The sequence below is a fragment of the Pseudopipra pipra genome, chromosome 3 (genome assembly GCF_036250125.1).
Source record: "Pseudopipra pipra isolate bDixPip1 chromosome 3, bDixPip1.hap1, whole genome shotgun sequence".
Classification (NCBI taxonomy): domain Eukaryota; kingdom Metazoa; phylum Chordata; class Aves; order Passeriformes; family Pipridae; genus Pseudopipra; species Pseudopipra pipra.
Window position 1 is genome coordinate 106967602 of NC_087551.1, and position 16737 is coordinate 106984338.

Here is a 16737-nt window from a genome sequence, read left to right on the forward strand (position 1 = left end):
AAATCACAAAGTGTGATTGACACACAATCACCATTGCAGTATACATTTTCACAATTAAAATTAAAATAAAATAAAATCTAATACACAATTACAGGTTTTGATATTAATTTTCTTTGAAGAACATTCAGTAATCCTGATTGATTTTTCAATACATATACAACAATCACTTACGAGGAGTTCCCCATGCAGTCTCTCTCCACTCGTCACCAAGGAATATCCCTTTTTGTCCATCTTTTGCTGAATCATCAGGTTCCCAAAACTTTTTGGCAGGTAAAAGCTGTTAAAAAGAGAAAACGTTTTTATCTAAATATGCTTATAAATGGGCAGAAATAGCAATACTTCTAAGAGTATGCAAGTAATTAATTTGACATCATAAAATCATAGAATGGTTTTGTTTGGAAGGGACCTTAAAGATCATCTAATTCCAACTCTCCTGCCATGGGCAGGGATGCCACTCAGGTGGCATGCCAGATCAGGTTGTGCAGGGCCTCATCCAACCTGGTCTTGAATACTTCCACGGATAGGGCAGCCACAACTTCTCTGGACAATCTGTGTCTGTGCCTCACCACCCTCCCAGTAAAGAATTTCTTTCTTACATCTTATCAAAATCTCTCCTCTTTCAGTTTCAAACTGCTCCCCATCATTCTATCACTATTTGCCCTTGTAAAAAGTTGCTTTCCCTCTTTTTGGCAAGTCCCCTTTAAGGCTGCAATGAGGTCTCTTGGGAGCCTTCTCTTCTTCCAACTGAACTACCACATCTCTCTCATCCTGTCTCTACAGGACGGGTGATCCAGCCCTCTGATCATCTTAGTGGCCTCCTCAGGACCTGCTATAACAGGCTGACATCTTTCCTGTGCTGAGCCCCCCAGAGCTGGATGCAGCACTCCTGGTGGGTCTCACTAGGGCAGAGCAGAGGGGCAGAATCCCTTCCCTCGACCTGCTGCCCATGCTGCTGCTCATGCAGCCCAGGATGTGGTTGGCTTTCTGGGCTGCAAGCACCCATTGATACCAAAGTCAGCGTTCAATAAGGCAGCAGGTATTGCTGAGGAATAATATAACACTTGAAAGCTACTTCCTGTTACAGCTGATGATGTATAAAGGAATAGCCAAAATGACTGCAACAGGACTGAGATTCTGAAGCTACGAGGGAGAAATACAGAATATAGAAGCAGCTGTGAAAAGAGTAAATCAAATTAATCCCCAATCAAGTCAATCCTCTCAGAAGCCTTAACCAACAGTGCCTTCTTTCCAAGGGCTCAAAAGCTTGGCTGTTAACTAATACTGTGATGATAACTAGAAACAGCAGCAGTTCATTGTGAAGTTCTCTTCACTCAGAAGTGCATCACCTTACAAATTCTAGGAAGTGACTAACACACACAGTAGCAGATCAGCTCCTTTAGACCACAGGGTTCTCTTGGTTAAAAATCAGTGACATTCAAATGTGAAGTTCTACATACAAACAATGCCATTGAGCTGTATGGTTTTTTCATTCCTACTTCTAAAGGAGAAAAGTGTCACATTAGATCAGTATCACTTCTGGTACTTCCTTCAGGACAGAAGGACTTAGTGGGACATGACAGAAGCATCACACAATACCTCACATGTCAGGTTGTCACTTGCATTTTTCTACTTTGGTCCTCTAACTTCTCCCATCAGTAACAGTACAATTGCCAAACTCTACATATCATACTTCCTCTTGAATATGTAATTAAAAAACTGTACTCTCAGACTATATATTACATACTTTACAAGGTCCATCAACTGAAACTAAAGTGAAAACAACTTGCAAAAAATATTGGGAAGAGTTCTGAAGAAAGCAGCATAATCCATCAGATTCTGCATAATATAATGCTGAATTTAGAATTTTAAATTTCGTAAACTTAGAAAAAAACAAACAATCTGATGAAGCTGTTTGCAATAAATGAGTACATTCTGGAAATTTGTTTCTCCTATAACTTAAGTGACTAAAAAACTCTTCTGAACGTGATGGTTGTTGAGTATGAGCCTTGATGAAACTACTAACTGGAGTATTTTTTTAGATATTTCTTAGTTTAACATTGAAAGAACCTGCTTAAAGAGAAGGAGGATAAGATTGCAATTAGCAATTAGTACTGACACTGCAACAGAGGTGACAAGAGCTCTTCTGGAGTAACTTCAGGATTGCTGTTTTTCTGTGCTGTCCAGAGTTCTTACCAGAAACAAAGGATTTTGACTAGCTAACATACTCAGATCCATGGTTTCCTTACAGAAGTTCATTAATACAGAAGGATTCAGGTTGAAGGATGACAAACAGTCAAAGCTCAACAAAACCATAGGAGAGTACCATCCTTGCAAGAGTGCTGGACTGTTATGACCTGCCCTGACAGAGATACATTGTAGAATCACCACCAGGTGTCAACCACACACACTTTGGGAACACCAGGATATTGAGTTTACCCCAAATTTAAGGCATGAAGTTAGCTATCAGAAGACTAAGAGAAGACTAGCTAAGAGAAATAGATTAATGGAATCTTACAACTGCATTTCAACTAAAAGCAAAAGATTACAAAATCCAGATCCGCTTATGCAATCTACACATCCTTTTTAGCTTTGCATTTGTAACAAGTTTGCAACACCACTTCATTTTCATTTTGTAGGTCAGCGGTAGAACGGAAAGCAAGCATTTAACAGCATCTATGAAACCTTGGTTTTGGGAATCACATTTTATTTTCTAAGGCAATTTCAAGTATGTGTCCAGCTGAGATGAAACACAGAAGTGAAGGTGTCACAGCCTAACACAACCTTGTCAGAATAAAGCAGATCTAGTAATTTATTGGGTGTCATAAAATGAGAATTACCTAAAGTATGCATTCCCTGAAATTAGTAAATTCTACTATCAGACAGGTGTTTAGACAACTCAATGTTAAAAACAATAAGCAAATTTAGATCAGAACATACTGAAATACTAGGTTCGATTTCAAAACAGAATCACAGGATTTCTATCAAAGGAAAAACTGTCCACCAGTAGAAAGTAGCAATAATCCTCAGTGCAAAAGTTTTGGGGGGATTTTGTTGTTGTGAAGGTTTTTTTAGGTTTGTTTTGTTCTTTTTGTGCTTGTGTTTTGCCTTTTTTTTTTCCCCTTTAACTACTTTTAAATTCCAAACAGATAAATTCAACTGCTTGCAGTCTTCATGTACTCTTTGGTACACAAAGAATATAGAATATTTTTAATACAAAACATAATGCATCATCCATACCTCAAGAGGCTAAATTTAAATTACTGAAGATTAAAGAGATGTACAGAAATTATTTTTCATTAAAATTTCTACACAATAAAGACATCCCTCAAATATTTAAATTAATGCAATATTTCAAAGTTTACAATATTGCAGCTTCCTGAGGGGCAGTGATTCAGCTTTACGATTTACTTTTGTCAGATGATGGATAGGACATACACTATACTCTTTTTAAATAGATATTTTAGCTATTGGATTGTCATACAAGCAGCCCTAGCAGTTGTCAACTATTTAACTGTGGAATAAAAAAAAAGTAGTTTTCAGAAAAACATAACAACTGTCTATCTTTAACAGACAGGACACAATGTGCACCTGATTAGTTCTACTGAAAAGAACTTAATCAGGAAGTCACCACAAGCAAACACAAGTAGTTAAAATCATTGTGCTTTACCCTTTGATAACGTTTTGCTCAACATTTCCTGTATTTAATCCAAAAAAGAATAAGCTTTACGAAGATACATCCAAATCTAACCAAAAATGATGGAAAAGGTTGTCACGTTTGTTACTAAGTTCTCCCAACAGTACACTAAAAAGTGTCTTTTCCAGTATCAGCACTGATCCCTGTTAGGTGTCTGCCAGACCAACAAAGCCCTTTACTTCACATGAATAATAACAGTGAGTTATGTTAAAGCTGCCTCTTAGCCAGCTCTCTGATAAGTAACAGCACAGTCTTGATTACTGGCTCTTGAATTTAAGATTTTCAAATTATTTTTTAAAATTTATTTTTAGGATCAGAAGTTGATCCTATTGAGCTGAATGAACACCTTAGCTGAATTTCTCTGCACGAAGTTTTGGCACTAGAAATGAATACTTTGTTCCCACAATGAAATGCATGTGATTCGACTCTGTAAGCTAATATAAGAACAGACATTACAAAAGAAGATTTAGTTTTATATTGTGTTTGGCACTAAGTTTTATGTGTGCCTGCACTGGGTCACACTAAAGGTCCTGAAGCCCACCATGCTGGCCCTGAAATAGTGAACAGATGCTTAGAGAAACAGCACCACGTGTCCTTGTTTCTTCAGAATATTAACATGACCTTAAGGGTCACAAACAGATTTTGGGAGCTGGAGCCAGAAGCATCATCTGCGTATAACCAATCTAATAGCTAAAAGTTTAGGAGACAATCTGCAATACAGCTAACAAAACTTCAGCCTGTTCTTTACAGAATAAATTAACAAAGAATTGAGGGACAGAAACAGATCAAGGAAGCTGCAGGTCTGGCTCGTGTAACATTGTCCTGTTTCTGATACTGACTGATACCAGGCTCCATCTGAAAGCAGCTCACATCAATAATAAACAGAAGGATTACCGGTACATAACATTTCCAAAATGTGTTGTGGTACAATGAAAACAGATTTCATACTCTGTCCTTTACATTAGCACATGGAAGAGATACTTGCTTGACGATTCACAGACAGTCCTGATTTTCGTAATGACATGAAAAGTAAGACTTAACAGCCTCCTAATGCCAAGTATGGACACCCAGTTGGGAAAAAGAGTATGAAGAAGGATTAGAATTATGTCCAAGAAATTAATTTCAGTTCAGAGAAAAATCTATGCAGACAGAGAAAATGAGGAAGATAACCTCCCTATAGCTAGAAGCAGTTTGCTTGACATGACCTCTCTTTCACACCTTTCCAAGCAGATGGAGGGAAGCACAGAAGAACATACAACTACCAATTCTTACAAGGGTATTTGCAGGGACATTTCCTTTAATATTTTAAAAGGTTATAATCAAAAGGAAGGTTAAAATAGCCATGGAATTTATCCCAGACTACTTTATTGTTGTGCAATACATTATGAAAATTACTAAGTCAACCTAGCTATGTGAACCTGGATCACCTCAAGATACATGGAAGAAACTCTTGAAATGAACAACAAAATAACCTGGTAAGTGCAGGCTCACAGTACAGTATCAATTTCTGATGCTGCAGTACTGCACCAAAGGTCTGTCTTTTTGTGTTTTTAGAAACATCTTTACAGACCCATGAAAACAAACAGAATCATGACCATGCAGAAATACATCCCTCATCTCAGATAACTTAAATGAAGTGCAGTATGGATGGCCATACATACCTTAATTTAATTCCCAGGCATGTGTGCCATCCTTCACTTTCACTGCTTTTAATCTTTTGAGTACTTTGTGGGTGTCAAAAGAACAAACATCACTATGAATTTCACCCATCCACTCTATCACACTGCTGGCACTACCACAGATACCTCACTAACATCTTTATCTTTCAACCCTGGATGAAGCAAAAACTGCTGAAAAGTGAAGTGATTGCTTAAATGCTTCATTAAAGTAAAAAAATCAAGTAAGAACAGTCATGTGTCAGCTCAGAAACATTCAGCAACTAGAACGTGGCATTTGCTTTTCATCAGTCAGTTATGGCTTCCACAAAGATCACAGTCCTATCATCATTTTAAGAAATTTAAGCTGAAATATTGTCACTTGTTCCATTATTAACTGAATTAGGTAAATATCCAGAAGACAAGAGGATCAGTATTTGAAATCTTAGTTCAACATGCATTTATTTCTTTATCATGTCCTGTCAGGGCAAATAACTGTAACATAGGTCAATTACTTTCTAAACAGCTCAGGGAACTGCTTTTGAAAGAGCCAAGTGATCCTCCTTGATCTTAAATACCTCCTCACAAAGTACACTGACTTGAAAAACCCCAAACAAATCAAATCAATAAGACAAAAAGTCCTTCTTCTCTCTAGCTAAATTACATAATAGCACTCTTCACCCTGCTTAAAATCTTCTCTTAAGGAGTAATTACCAGTAAAAAAAATAGTAAATTACCACAGATTTCTGCTGGGTATGCCAGTTCACTTTTTCTGGAGCCAAACCTTTTTTCAGATCCCAGTCTTCTTGGCTTTTCAGGAGTAGCATGCAATTGTTTCACTAACTTAAATACAGTGACACTGAAAACATGCCTCATTTCATACAGCTGCACACACTTGAAAAAAAAAATCACCTGTCACTTCCCCAAGAGAACCAGTCATCTACCAAGACTGGCACAGACACAGCATATCCAGTCAACAACCATTCCAGTGTTCTTGCAAAGGACTTAGTTTTTCTTTACCTTAGAACAGAAATCTCCAGCTGCCTGAAAAAGCAACCAGTTCTTAAGAGAAGCTCTTTGCTTCATGTTGTATTATTCAGACTTCTTAAATTGTATCAACATTTCCAAACCACCAACTGGATTTTCAGCCCTCAATAATTACCTCTCCCATTCCCCGAGATTCTAGGGCAAGAGCTTGAAACTCATGATTCATCTCATCCACAGATCGAACCTGCAGGGGGAAAACCAAAAGAAAAATCCATTAGTCAAATATCTTTTCAAAAGTAGAGTTTGCAATACTCCAAAAGCTTTCTGACAATTGAAAGCACACAAAAAATGTGCTGCTCCATGAGCAGCATGAGTTTAGATTCCATGAACAGATACAGTTAGTGACCAGTTTAATGAACTGTGCTAATATAATAACATGAACAAAATTCCAAGAGACTTAAAACATTTTAATCTCCATATATCCAGACGATTATTGCTCACTATGGAAACCGTGACCAACATTACATTTGCAACAAATGCAAAGAAAGTAAAATTAAAGATTTGGGCATACAATATCCCTTGGAAAGGAGGTGAGCCATTGCACACTGTGTTACTGAGTACCCCTGGCAGCAAAGACAAGCTCACTAGACAGATAAGAAAACATGTCACCAATGTATTGCTTTTAAAATCTAGTAACTGACTCCATTATCACCATTTCTTGTGCTTAATTCCAGGAAACAGTGTGTCTTCCTTCTTTGTGTGTCTTTGTTGTAAATAAGAAACATATATTACTAGAGTTGCTGCTGAAACAAACCTCCTTTTCCAAGGCACACAGAGGCAAAGCACTGGGTGCATTCTTTCCAGAGAAAATGGTTTCCACAAGGAATTTGCAAAGCCATGATAAGCTTCGAAAAACATATAAACCCAGGAAATTCAGAGTTGTTTCTTCCCCTTTCCTTGTCTCCCAATAGTGTGATGCAGCAGGTAAAGTTATTCAAGTTCAAAGTAAAATTAAAGTTTCCCTCCCAACATCAGTCTTCCCTCAGGAGTTACTTTCACCAGTAAACCCATATGCTCACAGCAACCAATAAACCAAAATGAAATTACTCCACAGAGATGATAACACATTAAGAACACTTTTCAGTAGATAGTCAAATACCAGGGAAAGAAACAATCTTGTGCTTTCAATATTCAGGCACAAACAACTCCTTAGCACTGAAAAAGTGTCAATTCTCTCCAATAAATGCTCTATTCTCAAAATTCTACTCCTAAAATAGTGTTACTGCCTCACAATCATTCTAAGCCATTAACTTCTGATATTGTCTCTGTGCTTTTGACAAAGAAATTTCACAGCTCAAAGAAATCTTCCCTTAAAAAGAAAAATATTGTAGTTAAGATGGACTCTGAAACCAATCCCCAACAATTTCAGTGATACACTGAAGAGCAAATTCAGTTTTGGAGTTACAGAGTGGGCAAATCAGCACACTGACTTTTCTTCCAGTGATGCTGACTTTTAAATCAATTAGGTGGATTTTATTCTATTAAAAACTGAAAGCAGATTTTCACATAGCCTTAGAAAAGCTAAAGACATTTTTCTTCAAATGAACTAGAAAATATTCATATTTTATGCAAAACTTTTTTTAGCTCCAAGGGATAATCAAATATTTGTGCATATACACAGAAAACTAAACCATGTAAGAGCAATTGCTTAGAAACAAAAATCAAAAATTCAGATCTTGAAGACTTCTTAATTTGAATATTACAGTTTCTGAAAACATAATTTCTTCTACAGAGAGTTGAGCGAATCCATTATCTTACTTAGGCCACTATCCATGCTGAGGTCATGCACTTTAGTTTCAATTACAAATAGTAAATTAGGTACTTCTGTCTCAAAATGTAGTTTTGGTCTAACTATCTCTAAACAAAATATGCTGGTATAGCTTGCCAAACTATATTTACCATAAACACTACCCAAGTCGATGTTAGATAAAAAAAACAACCAAGTCTTGAAGACACGTAATTTTTTTGGTTGGGGTGTGTTTTTAGGGGTGGGTTGTTTGGTTTTTGTTGTTTGTATATTTTGTTTTGGGAGTTTTGTTGGTTTTGTTTTGTTTTAACTTTCTGTGGTGATGGTGGTAGTTTTATTTGTTTGGGTGTTTCGGTGTTGCAAGACCTAATACTAAATGCTTATTTTCCACAACTCAGCCAGGTTCAAAAACATGGCCACGTGCCCTTCCAAGTCTCTAAGAAAAGACAGCCCAAGAATCAGGGTAAGACACAACTCACTGCTTTTTTTTTTCCCTGAGCAGTTCAGAGACCATTATAAGAAACTAAAGCTTTCTGAAACTGTAAATACATGCTAGTACACTGAACATTAATTTTGCTCACTGGTCACTTTCTTACAAAGGTGAAATTTAAGTTAGTGTTATCTACTGCTACCAGCAGCAAGAGAAATAATACAGTCCTTTTACTGTAGCAAAGAGGCTCTGTTTCTGTTTCCATCAAAAACAACAGCCACAAGATCCTGTCCTGTATCATAAATACACGCTTCACAGGTCGTTTACAGACTAGGGAAAATACAAGCAGCACCAGTATCTTCAGGTCTTTCTTCAATGCTAACACAGCCCTGTCACAAAAGCTATGGAGGAAAACATCCAAAATGCCAACCAAGCTGGGTCTATTATTCACAGCCTCAACGGTGAGCAAGACATGCCCTCTCCCTGAAGGAGAAACTTTCACTGGGATTATCTGTATTTATTGTATTATGTATCTGTTATCTGTATTATGTATCTATTTATTTTTCTAATTCAATGTCAACAGTCACCCAATTCATATGTTCCAGAAATAATAATTTTTTATATATAATTTTTTAAACTCAAATTCAGAACATTAAAAAAAACCCAAAAAAACCCCTGGAAAACCCCCCAAAAAACCCTTTCTCTATTTTTATTCATACCCTGTCATCTAGAGTAATTCATAACTCACTAAGAGGCCTATGGAGCACATTGCTCAACATTTACAAGTTTTTGTCTGGTTTTGTTTGATTCAATATTTTTTCTTGTTCTCTCATACAATCACTCAGATTCCCCTTTCTCCATTTACCACCTACCTGGTTTTGGGATTAGTTGCTAGATCTAATCTTAGTTTTCAGAAGTTAAACACTGATTATCCTTTCCAACTCAGAGACTCAGGCAATGGTTTCAAACTTCTGATACACAACAGATCATTCCACAGGGCCCCCAAATTATACTACACACAAAACTGTCTTTAGCTATAACAATTCCTCACACACTGCTGTGGAACAGGTAGAATGGCTTAAGTGTATCAGTGAACTTTTCCCCTTTGACACAACCAACAGAAAATTCTGATCTTTTTCCCCTTCCACAGAATCTACATATAACATACCAGCATGTATTAGTCCATTTTTCATCACACCACTATGAACAAATATTTTAATACACAGCAAAAACAAAATTATGTTTTAGTAGACTCTTTCTTCTTAAAGTTTACAGTTCCTCACATTGAAATTTAAAAAGAATTTATTATAAATCTAGATGCCTATGCAAAAACCTTCCTTTACTCTGTTGAGGACTCCCCTCAACTGCTTTTATCAATCCCCTTGAATGACCTTGGTAATCATCAAGTAAAAGCTCTTCAGAACCTTTTCAGAAGTTTTTTTCCTTCTTTTTCCATGCATAAGGGTTTCACCAGATCACACAGCTGAAATGGCTAAAACACCACAGTGGTGAGACCACCACATTTGACATGGGGAAAGCAACAGGGACAAACTGGTGTGTAGCAAGGTGGGGAAGGAGCACTCAGTGGTGCCTACATGATAAACCAGTAACATGAAACCGTGTCCTCATGTAACTGAAGACAGAATCCAGGAGGCAGACTCTGGACTGGACAGCCATCTAGGATTACCACAAGAAACGCTGCTCACAGTAATATCCATTTCTGGAATGCAGGCATCCAGATCTAGAAACAAGAACTCTCTCAAATAACGCTGAATCCTGCCAGAAATAAGCTTGTAACCATCTTCTTGCAAAAGCAAAATACAGCCCCTACTTTGAAAAAAAGTCTGTGGAAAATAATAACCAAAAAATACAGTATGAAAGAGAAAGATATGACTTAATTTTATACATCAAAAGTGGTTAAAGCAGCTGACCAGAAAGTAGGAAAATCACTTTTTCTGCATTAACATATCCCAAATCTCATCCCATCCCTTCCCTCCCAGGCAAACACCCTAACCACTGTGACAAACAAAAGGAGGACACGTTTTGCAGTTGAAGAAGTGTCCTAGGCCAGAAATCCAACACAAAACATCTGGTAATCCCAGCACTGGGACTGGAAAGAAAGGGAAGCTTCATTTCATGTCGCAAATGCTTCAGCTTCTTTATTTTACTGAAGGACTTCCAGTAGTTTTCTACAGGGGTGGTTCTTCTGTAGCATTTATCTTATGTAAGATATATGCTTATGAGCTAGTTAAACTAACTTGAAAACACAAAAATGGTTGCATTTGAAAACAACATTTAGCAATTCTGCCAGCCCTCCTTTAAGTTAAACACTGTATTGTAAAGTCATGTCAGACATTTGACTAAACATTTGAAAGACCCTAAAAAACCAATCCACCTAAAACCTCTTAAATAGGTAGCCAACTTGAAACTACTAAATAAAAATAATATTTTTAATAAAAGCTAAAACAACAGACACAAATCCAGTAGGGATTCATACAAAGGCCAAGAAATGAAAACTACACAACAAGCCTGAACTGCAAATCTCCAAACCTCTGTTCTGACATACTGCAGTTCAGGGTTGTATATAGATTTCTACTCTAGAATATTTTTGCCAAACTAGCTAAAATGTCCTTACTTTGCTTTAGAGGCCAGCCCTTAGTGCATCCAGATAACAAAAGCTGTTGAGCAGCTGAACAGACAACTACTATAATACAACTGAATACCATAAATACAACTGAACTGTTCTATACACAAGTTGGTAACAAAACACCAAATATTTTCTGTAACTTTAAAAGAAAACAAGGCATTTCTTTGATTAAAGCTGCTTTTGTGTAGATGGATCTTCTCATACCTCTTTGAAGCATCAAGGAACCAAAGGTTCTCTTTCGACCAAACTGGTTACTGAAAGTTGTGCTCCCAAGTAATTCAAAGTCTACAAGTATGTCATGTTTTGATAAGAGGCAACATTTTCTGAGGGCCACATGGAACCAACTAAAACTTCTGCAGGTAAGTGACTAATCTTTCAAGTGCTGTATTTTTAGCTTTTTAACTCATATTCTCAAATTGAGCTATACTTTTACACTCTATAACCCTTAATACATCCAGATACTCTAACAAACCCAAATTTGTCAATTTATTTGGCCCAGCTCAGCAGTCACTCTGATCTGGATCTTAATGTTCTTGTGCTTTACTTCCTTGTGAACTTTGTATTGTAGTTTGAGAAGCAATTCTAGCAGTGCTGAACACATTAACAATGACAAAAATGAAACAAATAGATTTCGAGGTAGAGTTTCTGCAGCATGTTCAAGGGGCAGGGGAATACACTCAGCAAAAGCACTGCCCAGCCTGCTGAAAAAGCCAAGTCACAAAAGGGCAAGGTGACCTGAAGAGCTGACCAAATGCTTTGCTTCCTTGTTTTTCAATAGGAATATCAATAACCTGGAAGCATGTACAAAGCAGGAAGAAATTTTCCAAGTTTTTATCAACTATATGTATGTATCTATATATAGCTACCTAAAAGTATGCTGGATGGCCTCTCACAAGTCACTAAGTTTGGAAATTACTGATTTACTTGCATAGTCCTCTGCCAACACATGATACAGAGAGAAATAGGGTATCCCCTCCCACAAAGAAAAGCAGAGGAAAATGATGGACATCTTGTCACCTGTTTCAGAGCTATGTGATGATGGTTTGCTGGTCTAAAAGGATTCAGGAACCTTCGGTTCTGCTCCCAGCTATGGACTCTGAGAAATAGGCAACTGCCCTTGGTCCCCCCAAACATGAGCTCTCCCACCATGGAAGAAACTCACTTCTTCACTGCACAGGCTTTTAGGCCTCTCTTCCCACCCAACGAGGTCAATCTTTGCTCTGAGACTGGCAGAACTGTTTGCACAAGTTTTTCTAAAGTACTGTAGGATGCCCTCAAGCTCAGAATTTTAATCCCTACAGCCAAATACTGGCAGATCTACCAGGCTCACATAAATTAATAATGTGTCTGTGCTGAAACCAGATTTCATAACTATTTATAACAGTTATACTGTTCGCTCCATTTGAAGAGCTGAAGTGATATAATCCAACATAAGTAGGGCATATAGTTTATATTAAATAACTTGGCAGATTGTTCTCAAAGTTTTTTAATTGTGTAAGGAATTATCTACTCAAAAGAGTTTCTAAGAAATGTACAGAACAGGAAGAAGAGTGACAGATGTTGTAGAAGTTTGTAGAATAAAAATTTAGACATGAGGCAGGTGATAAAAAGTTTATATAATGTAATTTTACAGAATGGAAGAAAAATCCCATAAAAACTTGTCCAGTGGGAGCTTTTGTAAACAATAAATTATTTAAAAAATTTAATTACAACGATTGGTTAAAAAATTATTTTCCATACATTTTTAGCTTATTATTTAAATGAGCTACGGAAAAATGTAATTCTTCAAAAAAGGGGTTGATTGGTCCTTTACTGCTTGTAAATTAACTGAAGAACTCTTTTTAATATACAGGTTTAATCTTTAATGTGAAATAGTTCAGATATAATCCCATCTAGTTTGGTAAGACTCTTCACCTTCCCCTGCTGCACTCATTGTGCACACATTGCTCTGCAACTCTCACTCCAATGCTCCTGCATAAATATACCAGAAACAAAAGAGGAAGACACTGAATATATTCAGAAGTTTGAAAACAAAGCTGTGAATGAAATCTGAATTGCAGTTCCTGTCTAAACATGCTTAATTTAATTTGTGCAGAATTACTTACATGCAAATGACTAAACTTTTTTTTTCCCTAATTTTAAAAATCTACACTTCTCTTGTTAAACTGATCAGTCAGCACCACCTTTCTGGTAATAGAGTAGCAAGTGCTGCTGGTGATGTAACAGAAGTTTAGAGGAATTTGTGAGCCAAATCTCTAACTGTTACTGTTGGTTCTATACGGAAAGGCTTTGTCAGTGAGTATTAACTACACAGCTAGTTCTGTACGGAAGTGTGACATTAATTTGATGTGTGGCTGTTTTGAGACATCATCCTTCACTACTTCATTTGCTCTCATTCAAAAACTTTATTTAGTAAGTTAAAAAACTTTAAAAAACCCTTGAGTGCTCCTCTGTATAAACCCCAAACTTATCAACACACAAGCAGGAACGAGGAACAACTTATCTCAATATATATTACAATGATTAATGAAACATAAAACTTTCATTCTAATAGAGTCAACAAACTTTTCTGAAATGTGTTAACAAGAATTGGAACATTAGAATCCATGGGCCTAGAATCAAGTAAAAAATTCCATAAATTAACTTTCTACATTGCAATCAATACTTTTTTTTGCTGATGTGTTTTCTTTAGAAATCTCAAATATCTTCACTTTTCTGTTTGCTACCAGAGAATCCGAAACAGAAGATCTCCCCCCACAACCATCTGAAAAGTAAAAAACAAACTTTAAATTTCTGTTTGAAAAATTGGTTTTTTTAACACCATCTAAAAAGAATGTGATTTTAAGGAATCCCATGGAACACAACTCATTTATAAACAATATAATTCTACTAAGAAAAATATTTTGTACATATGTATATATACACACACCCTCCCATTAAAAGTGGGGCTCAGGAAATTTGAGAACTCACTCTGACAGAATTTCCAGGAAGTAGTTTTAACAGTTTAATTTGTGTTATTGTAGAGCTGATATCACAAATGGTCCTCCCACCCCGGCAGTTCTTGATATGTAACAATCCCCTTCTTCAGAGCATTTACTTTCATTTTCTTTACTCCAGAACACAGCAGATGCATTTTCCATGCATTACATTAATTTCTTAAGGATACAGTTTTCAAGAACACCACATCAAAAACTAAACTTCTCCCAGTAATTCTCCTGCCCAGAAGTTTCTGGCATCATGACTTCTCCCTCATGATCCAGTACCCTTTGACCAAACTCTGTTGGTGGTTTGTTTTCTTTTGGGTTTTTTCCTCCCCTGACAGGCAAGGGGCATCCAGGGAATACCAACACAGTCTGGTGTTCTCAAAGTGAGAGATGAAGACACAAAACTACCTAGTCATTATACAATGAATTGAATAGCTGATAGTCCAAAAAAGAAATCCAGAATTTTTAGACTCCTCACTCCACTATGAATAAGTAGTTGTTGTAAAGAAAGGTACTGACACAACTCACATCTTCCCTGTATTACCAGCAAAAAATGACAGTGAAAAAGCCCGAAGTTTCAAATATATGCCAGCCTGCTTCAAAATCTACCTTGATTTTTTTTGAGCCTTTAAACCCTGCATAACCTCAAGGACAGCAGAGAAGGGTAAAACGTTTCTTTTGGTGTGTTTTTAGTGCCTCCCTTGCTGTAGGGAGGCACATGTGCTTTCTACTTATCTGTCTACAGCAGGTGAATGGACACTGAAAGAAACTGCTGTTATCAATTATTTCAGCTGCTTTTTAAGGATGTTCTCTTGGACAACGTGTATTTAAACTACCAACACATTTCTACAACTGCCTAAAAGCTGAAAAAAAATAGCCAACTGTAAAAAAATCCTAGAGACTACTTCTAATTCAGTAAGCCTCATTTCTAGTTCACTAAGAGCCACAGCTTAGCCTTGGACATTAATATCTCATTAAATGTTGACCAGCACAGTCCTTCAAAGGAAGTAAAAACCAGCCTAAAACAGCACAAAAGAATTCACACCAATGACAATAAAGAAAAATTAAAAAAGAAAAAAACAAACAAACAAACAAACAAAGTAGACTATTTATAATTCAAATTTAAGTGACAAAAACTTCATAATAAAAATTAGGTCAAAGATTGGCATACATCTGTGCTACAATGGAGTTAAAACCAAATACTTCAACCTCTTCATTTAAGAAGCCAAAAATTCAAGAGCACTTATAGGTAAAAGCAGCTGCCCCTCCTGCTTCCCTTCAGGTATTTACCCACTTTGTTTTGCTCTTTGTCTTTAAACTGAAGAGAAAAAGCTTTCACATAACTCTTCCATTACCTTCACAAAGACACACAAGGGCCCTCTTCAGCCTGACTTTAATATAAATGGTACCAAACCAAGGTAGTTCAGAAAGCTAAATGTAGCTCCTCCATGCAATAAAGCAGTGTCATACACTTTCGTAAGCCCCAATTTTAATCTTATAGAAAAAAAAAAAGCAAACAACATTCTAAACCTGCAGACAAGAACTTAGATTAAGCAAAACAACACTGACCTAAATTTTAAATATTTTCACTTTCTTGACATCTTGAAAAATGTAAGAAAGTAACTAAGAACATATGAAGAAATTTACAGCAAATGCCAAATGCCTGAATGCCTATATATAGACATTTTCTCCCAAGTTTATTGGCTCCCACCACCTTATCCTGGATGTCTATGCAAAACTCCCCTAGAATGCCTGAAACCTGTTTTAGCTTTGGGACAAAACTCTGTAATCACACAATAACCACATTTGGAACGAGGCCTCACTTGTAATCCCACCTAGAAGCTGGAGCACGTGGGAATAAATGACAAGAAATTTCAGGAGGCTCTATAAGTCACCAGCTCAGGTCTCTGCTTCCCATGGTCAGGCTCCAAAGGCTGCTCCCAGCTCATGTTACTTCCAGAAGCAGCAGAAGCAGCAACACCATTCAGGTTTGTGCTACTGTCAGTAATTCCTCATAGACACGAACTGATTCTGCACAGAGCTACTGCTGCACAAGCACACAGGATAATTTATCTGCATGTAAATCCAAGATAATGCACAGCTGACCACGTGCAACTTGTTTGCTGTAGTATCAAACCAGACTCACTCTATGCTAATTACTGAATAAGCACTAAAGCATGAAGGAATCTGCTTCAAAGAACTCTCAGTCTAAGTGTACCACAAATTACAAAGACTGATACAATAAGACACCGAACTGGTGAAGTGAGAGTAAAGCAGCCATTCACATTCAGACACTCAACATGTGAGCACCAGGTATTTGGATACTCCTTCACATTTCCACCTGCCTTGATGTATGTTGGAAAACACAAGGATGCTTGTGAAGATATAATAAAGACACAACTAAGTCCACAAAGAGGGGGTAGCAGTTCACAGCTCGACAGCACACCAGACAACACGCAGTGGGTGGGAACTGGTCAAGCATCTCACCCGCTGAAACTATCACCTGCAATGGAAATGTCGTTGAAAAGGTCAG

At 37.0% G+C, this 16737-nt stretch overlaps 1 protein-coding gene across 9 annotated transcripts in view; it reads right to left on the bottom strand.

Annotated features, from left to right (window-relative positions):
* Positions 1–16737, bottom strand: part of PUM2 (pumilio RNA binding family member 2) — a 73518-nt gene that overhangs the window by 43388 nt on the left and 13393 nt on the right. For all 9 annotated transcript variants that reach the window (XM_064650616.1, XM_064650615.1, XM_064650619.1 and 6 more), the window contains exons 2-3: positions 6512–6580; positions 172–277 (exon numbers count right to left, since the gene is read on the bottom strand). In XM_064650616.1, coding sequence (XP_064506686.1) covers positions 172–277; positions 6512–6562 — 157 coding nt within the window. In that variant the 5' untranslated portion in view covers positions 6563–6580. The remainder of the gene's footprint in view (positions 1–171; positions 278–6511; positions 6581–16737) is intronic.